Raw genomic sequence first — 7,693 nt, forward strand, 5'->3', positions numbered from 1 at the left:
TAGAGACCTGAATGTTTTATTGTAAGAAATACCTTTACTTTGACCCAAGTAACAAGCGAGCTCTCAATATAGAGAGTTCTTCATTTTCCCTTTTGCACTAAGGGAATAAATATGATCATGCTTAAAGGAGGAGGAGACAAAGGAGGGAGAAGTAATTTAAAATGTTTGGGGGAAATGTGCGAGTGATAATTCAAATAGAAATGCAGGCTTGGTTGATTTTATACAGTGCTAGTTCTGTTATTGCTTATATAAACAACACATAAGGGAAACCAGCCTTTAAAAATCTAGTAATAGAATTTTTGGCAATTTCTGCTCTTAATTAGTAGGCAATACTTCCATATTAGAAAAAAATAGGTTCCTCTTATAGCTCTAAATAACCACAGTTTATTTAATAATCATTTCATATTATAGACTTAAATGTTGTGTTTCATCTTAGAGGCCTGTCATCCACAAGTTAATATAAAATGGGATTTATATATATCTTAGCAGAAAATAAAGGTGATGTAATAATCACTGTTAATGATTTTCACTTTTAAAAATGAACTATAAAGAAATGACATTTCTATCAAACTTAAGAGGACTGTTTCATAGCCCAAAGAAGTAGAATTTAACTCAAAATTTTAACAAGTCATTAAGAGAAAATGTATAATATAAATTAAAATGCATCTTAACAAGTTCCAAATATACTTATTAAATATAAAGATGTTAGTTCTGGTACATAAGAAAATATTTACAACTAATAAAAAGCAGACTGTAGAATATACGTGTTCTGTGTATAAAAATAAGTAAAATATTTTATAGTCCAGACCAAGGGATCTTTTCTAAGCCAGGTTTTATCCATGCAGCTCTATTACAATACCATCTCACTGGCATTACCGGAACACATACATACATGGAAGAAATCTAACCGTTATCTTGATTTAAAGATCATAGTCCCTTTTGAGGGCTTGTACATCTTCTAAAGTAAAATGTTTGTTTGGTGCATCTGAGAGGTCATCAAAGAGCTGCTTAATCTGCTCCTTTTGGCCTTTGCTAATTAGTGTCAACATCATCTGCAATAAGGGAAAAAATTATATCAGCTTATAAATGAACATTTTAAAATTATAAGAACCCTAAAAGAATCTATCTCCACGAATGAGATATTTTTGCCACTTACCTTAAACCTTTCTGCTTTGCTCAGATATAAAAGATGCTGATACACCAAGGAGGGATCTTTATCAATAAGATGACTTTTCAGAGACTGGAGGAGGAGGAGGAATGTGTCCCCTTCAAGTTTGTTACTTAACAACACTGGCAAATCTTTCGGTTCAGTGATGGCTAGCAGGTGTGCGCAGGCTCCTTGATCTTTTCTCGTGCTGATGGCGTTTATAACCTGACCAAATTCGTAGGCATTGTTAGGCTTGGAGATCAACAGTTTCTCATAGAGCTCTTGTGGCCCGTTGCTGGTGTCCCCCTTCTCAGAAGCAAGGCCATCCATGGGGACCTCCTTCGAGGTCCTCTCAGGCTCTTCCTGATGGCCTTCACTCACCTGCAGGAGGAGGAGATTTAACACCGTGACCCAGACAGCAGTGCCTGCACACACCCCCAGGTTACTTTCATTAAAACAGGAGGGAACTGAAAAACACCATGGGCTGTATTTTAGTCAAGTTCTAAGTGAAAAACATGTAACTTGCAATAAATCATAAAATCTACTTATTTTTTAGGAAGAGAAGTTTTAAAGTCTAAGCATCCATTCATAAAAGTATTCTTTTTTTAAGGTTTAAAATTTTTTTTGACATTGAGAATATGACCATGAAATTTTTATAATTTTCCATGAGTAAAAGCTGCTGTGTAAAAGAAGACCTATAACAACTTTATATCTCTTCTTCATGACAGATTTTATATTTACTTATTTCCTTATATTTGATAGGGACGTGAAGTTACATTTTTCAGTTCTCTTAAAAACAGTTTTTTTCTTCCCTCCTTAGTGGGGAAAAAACTCCCTTGCTTCTTTCAGGTATTAGCCTCCTACTCTTAGTGGAAATGTAAGATGATAGACAGGTTGATATGAGCATTCATGAATACATAGGGATCCACGAGCTGACATTCTTCACTAAAGGCTACAACACAAGGCACTGGGTTATCTGAAATCACAAAGGCAGGTTTGGTTCTAGGGTGGTCCAGGACCCCTGATGAGGCTGATCTTGTTTACAAATACTAAGAAAAGTCTGAACTGATCAGGAACCTCTCTGGGTGTGGTGTGCAGGACGCTGAAACTGAATCAGTCCTCTAGGGTTCTTCAGGTCAATCAGGAAGCAAAGCTCAGTGGTCACAGGCTCACAGGGCAACCTGGATAGAAGCAATAAAACCACAGGCCAGGTGGCATGGAGGGAGGGGAGCACAGAAAGAAAGAATGCAGACACCCAACAGGTTCTTAAATCCAAGGTGGAAATGCAATGGCCATTTACCACAACAAAAGAAAAATTTTGTCATTATAATCTGTTAAAATGTCTTCATTGATTACCAGGATAAAAACACAGAATTTTAAAAATTCATAGGAATATGACCTCAGAATCCCATGAGTATAGGATCTCCAAAGAGTACTTACAGAGATAATCAAATACACGTACCTCTTGAATCTCAATTTTCCTTCTCTCCTTTTCTTTGTTGAATGATGCTGTATTATCCTTAATATTAAGGATTCTGGTTACCTCTTCCAGTTCCATTTTTGCCTCAACAATACTTGGGTCTAGCAGGAGAACTTTATTGAGATCGTTTAAACTTTTCTGATAATTCTGAAAGCAGGAGGGCAGAGAAAATAATTCTCATAAATAAAAGGAGAAGGGGCACAGATGAGCCTGAAAGGGAGACTGGTGAGATAAGTACACAGAGCATGCACAGTAGGTTCCCATTAGTACCACAGTAATAAAGTCAGGCCTATGAGCTAAGTCTTGGGCTACGATACTATAATCCGTAACACAACAGGGGCTTCCCAGATGGCTCAGTGATAAAGAAGTCACCTGCCAATTCACGAGACTCAAGTTTGATCCCTGGGTCGGCAAGATGCCCTGGAGGAGGGCATGGCAACCCACTCCAGTCTTCTTGCCTGGAGAATCCCATGGACAGAGGAGCCTGGTGGGCTACAGTCCACAGGGTCGCAAAGAGTCGGACACGACTGAGCAACTGAGCACACACACACGTAACACCGAAGAGTGAGCACAGAATCTGGAGTCAGAAGTTAAATTCTGTATCACCACAGCTTTCACTGTCCCTGACACACAGGCATTGTCTGCTAAATGAATGAATCAAAGAAGCAACAGCCTCGTATCAGTACCTACTAGCAGCAAAAACTTGAGCTAGACCCCACATCACCTTTCTGAGCTTCAGTTTTCTCATCTTTAAAATAGGAATAACAAGAGATTCTTCATTCTAGTTTTCACAGGGCTGTGCCAAGTAATAAATGAATTAATAAAACGTGAGTGGCTTACACCTACAAAGAGCTGGACAAATCTTAGTTGTTACCATAATATCCTATTCCATAACACCCTTGGAGTTGTAAACTGTCCAGACAGGCTACAGTCAATATTTATTCTCCCATAAAGAGTCAGGCAATACCTTGGAGAGGTGGAAGGAAATGAAAAGTGTTGTGTTTAACCAAACACTGCACAGAATATGGTGACAGAGGACACCACAAAATCAGCCCGCTGGTGAGAGGCCATATTCCAGAACTATAGACCAGACTCATGTTCTGATTAAGCCAAAAGTAATTCTGTGAGGAGGCGAAGAATCCCAAGTATTCGTGACATATAATAATAGCATGCACTGGACACGAAGCACAGGTAAAATGAGTTAGTGGTTATGTGACATTCCTGGGGGACTAGCTGTAAGGACACAGCCCTTCCCACTCCACCCAGCAATAGACCAGAGCAAGAGCGATGTGCTTAAAGGGATAGCCTTAAGCTGCTCTAACTTATTGTTTAAAAAAGGTGAATTATTTACGAACTGTATAGTACATCGGGCTTCCCTGGTGGCTCAGAGGGTAAAGCGTCTGCCTGCAATGCAAGAGACCTGGGTTCGATCCCTGGGTCAGGAAGATCCCCTGGAGAAGGAAATGGCAACCCACTCCAGTACTCTTGCCTGGAAAATCCCATGGACAGAGAAGCCTGGTAAACAACAGTCCATGGGATCGCAAAGAGTCGGACACGACTGAGCGACTTCACTTATATAGTATATTGGTACTATTGACAACCAATCTGCACACAGCAGTGTGTCACCAGAGCACAGTCAGAACCTGCTGCAAGAAAACAAGTGGCCCTGGGTCTCCATCCCGGGTGTTCAGCAGGGTGGGAACCATGCGGAAAAGCACGGGGGTGGGCGGCGGGGCAGGCGGAAGGGGGACTAGTCTTCCTTCTCCGCGTTTTAGTCCCACAACCGCCGGATAAATACTAACTTTTACTGTCCCCATTTAAAGACGAGGAAACCGAGGCACAGAAAGATGATCTTTGAGATGATCAAGGCAGCAATGAGCAGAAGGCGGGTGTGAGGATGGTTGTGGAGCTCAAGGGAGAGGCCTGAATATGGAGTCTTGGAAATGGAGGGTCACCACCGAGGCGTGGATGTGACTCTTTTTCCATCAGTTCAAGGAAAGCTTGTGCCTAAAGAACCAATCTGTTTGGTTAGAAGAAAACCTAAGAAAGCAAGAAATACACTTTGATAAATGATAAACAGAGGCAGGCAGTGTGAAGAGAGGGCCCGAGAGCAGGAAGGGCCGGACAGCCATGGGGTGGGGGGTGCAGAGGAGGCCGCTGGGTCAACACAGTGTCAGACCAGACGGGTCACCGGTGCTCCGTGTGCTGTGGGCTGGGACACGGTGGCGGAGCAGACAGCGGGGCCTGGGCCCTCATGGAAGCTCATGTCTTATGAGGGAAAACAATAATAAGACGAGGGAATAGACAAATAAATAAAGTAAGCGTGCGGGCACCATCATTTACGCAAGTAAGAAAAGCAAGGGTTGAGATAGATACTAACAAGGGGCAGGAGTCTCCTTTGACACTGCCTGTCAGAGCAAAGGAGACTGGAAGGGAAGCAAGCCCTTGGAGTGAAGGGCAGAGCTCACACACAGAGGAAAGTGGCTCCAGCAAAAAAGGAGGACAGGAAGAGACGCTAATGACCTTGCTGCTGCTGCTGCTAAGTCGCTTCAGTCGTGTCCAACTCTGTGCGACCCCAGAGACGGCAGCCCACCAGGCTCCCCCGTCCCTGGGATTCTCCAGGCAAGAACACTGGAGTGGGTTGCCATTGCCTTCTCCAATGCATGAAAGTGAAAAGTGAAAGGGAAGTCGCTCAGTCATGTCAGACCTTAGTAGGCCTTAAAAAAAAAAGATAAATCACATATGTTTGTGACAATATTTACTATTAATAAATGTGCTTAAACTACAATAACAACAATTACTTTAGATGATGTTACTGTTTTTGATACTTTGGGCCTGCTGGCGTCCCTGGATGGCTGTCAATTTCCAAGGGCAGGCTACATGTCTCACCACCTCTATGCTCCCACAGCCCAGCACACGCGTGGCACTTGAGAGAGTAAACAAACTGTAACTAAACCCAAGATGCTCAGTTATCTTTTCTTATGAAGAACAGCTGAACAGTAAGAAAAGCCCTGGACTTCCCTGGTGGCCCAGTGGTTAAGAATCCGCCTGCCAATGCAAGGGACATGGGTTTGATCCCTGGTCCGGGAAGATCCCACATGTCATGAGGCAACTGAGCCCATCTGCCAATTACCAGGCCCGCGTGCCCTAAAGCCTGTGCTCTGCAACAAGAGAAGCCACAGGAGTGAGAAGCCAACGCACCACAATTAGAGAGGAGCCCCCGCTTTCTGCAACTAGGGAAAGCCAGCATACAGCAATGAAGACCCAGTGCAGCCGAAAATAAAACTATATAGGGAAAAAAAGAAGGAAAACTCTGTAGTTTTCAAACCTGGCACACAAGGAAAAAAAAATTTAAGCCAGCTAGAAAACAAATAAAATATCTGAGAAAGCAGAGTTTAGCTCAGAAGCACAGGCAAGGCCCTGCTCCCTGTGGGCTCGTGGGCCACCTCCTTAGCAGTCATACAGAGGAAGCCAGTCCAAGTGTGAGTTCTGATGCATTTTATAAGCAGCCTTTGAAGATACTCAAATTAAATTCACTTGGCACATAACTCAAACCACAGGGGATATAGATAAAACTATGAGAGATCAAACCAGAAAAACAAGCTGCCAGTCTCATACTCTACCGGGGTAGGATTACTAAAAGTTGGGATTCTCTTTCTGCATTGTAATGCAATTTCCAGAATTCATTCCAAGGAAGTACAAAATTCCAGTCTTTCAAACAGTGAGGCAGCCAGTATGGGATAAACCTGCTCTAAGAGTTTAGAATCTTGATATAGAAGCTCATGAGTCACACACATCATGACTGCCTCATGGACCCAATCCATTAAGTTAAAAAACAATTGAGTAAACTTTCAAGAAGCCTCTTTTAATTCATGGTGCCACACCCCTCCTAGGAAATCTTTACGTGAGGTTTACAAATGAGTATGTTGTTAACAAAAAAAGAGGAGTTGGGGCAGGGGGCATGGTGGTGGTGGTCAGGTGGCCTGGGCACTGGAAATCCAGGGCCGCTGCGGAGCTGCTGGGCCGGCGAATGGGGCAGTCACATCCCAGAGGGTAACACGGCCCACTTTCATCAGGGTGGAAGCTCCTACACTTGGGACACTTCTGGACCTTGCCCTCTGCACCTCTTCAATTGGCTGTTCATCTGTATCCTTTATAACAAAAGGAAGGGCCAGGGAGGGGAGGGAGGGCAGCAGCATGGCTGAGGGGTCGTGACGGGTCATCCTGCCTCAGTACCGGGGTCACTCCACTGCAACCTGAGGGGATCTAGGCTCTAGAAAAGCCTGAATGCTCAGAGCACACAAGCACACATCCTTATCTGATACAGGACACAAAAAACATGACCACCCTCTTTCAACAAAACCTAGCTTTTATGGAATTAAAAGAATTCTCTCAAACTCAGTAAGGTCAACACTCTGCCCTCAAACCTCTCCCTCCTGCTGTACACCCTCCCTCATCACACTGCACCGCACACATCACATCACAGCCACCCGAGACAGAACGCAGGACACGGCCCCAGTACTTATCCGAAGGAAGCAGAAACTCTAATTCAAAAAGACATTCCCATGCTCACTGCAGCATTATTCACAACAGCAGCCTAAGTGTCCATCGATGAACGAATGGATAAAGAAAATGTGGTATATCTACATAATGGAATACTATTCAGCCATTAAAAAGGGAAGTCTTACCATTTGTGACAACATGATGGACTTTGAAGGCATCATGCTAAGTAAAATTGGTCATATAGAGAAAGACAATTATCATATGATCTCTTATATGTGGAATCCAAAAAAAGAAAAAAATGAAAAAATGAAGTCGCTCAGTTGTGTCCAACTCTTTGCGACCCCATGGGCTTGTAGCCTGCAGGCTTCTCCGTTCATGGGATTTTCCAGGCAAGAGTACTGGAGTGGGTTGCCATTTCCTTCTCCAGGGGATCTTCCTGACCCAGGTATCGAACCCAGGCCTCAGGGACCAAACCCTGGTCTTCCACCTTGCAGACAGATGCTTTACCCTCTGAGCCAGTCCCCAGACCTGGCTAAAAAAAAAAAAAAAAGAAAACCCAAAAC

General features: G+C 43.3%; 1 protein-coding gene across 1 annotated transcript in view; it reads right to left on the reverse strand.

Annotated features, from left to right (window-relative positions):
* The window catches only part of SPAG1 (sperm associated antigen 1), an 87,183-nt gene continuing 79,490 nt past the window's right edge, over positions 1-7,693 (reverse strand). The window contains exons 17-19 of the mRNA XM_010863556.1: positions 2,610-2,774; positions 1,157-1,528; positions 1-1,052 (exon numbers count right to left, since the gene is read on the reverse strand). Of these exons, the coding sequence (XP_010861858.1) occupies positions 921-1,052; positions 1,157-1,528; positions 2,610-2,774 (669 nt within the window). The 3' untranslated portion in view covers positions 1-920. The remainder of the gene's footprint in view (positions 1,053-1,156; positions 1,529-2,609; positions 2,775-7,693) is intronic.

This window comes from Bison bison, unplaced genomic scaffold, assembly GCF_000754665.1.
Source record: "Bison bison bison isolate TAMUID 2011002044 unplaced genomic scaffold, Bison_UMD1.0 scf7180017864491, whole genome shotgun sequence".
NCBI lineage: Eukaryota > Metazoa > Chordata > Mammalia > Artiodactyla > Bovidae > Bison > Bison bison.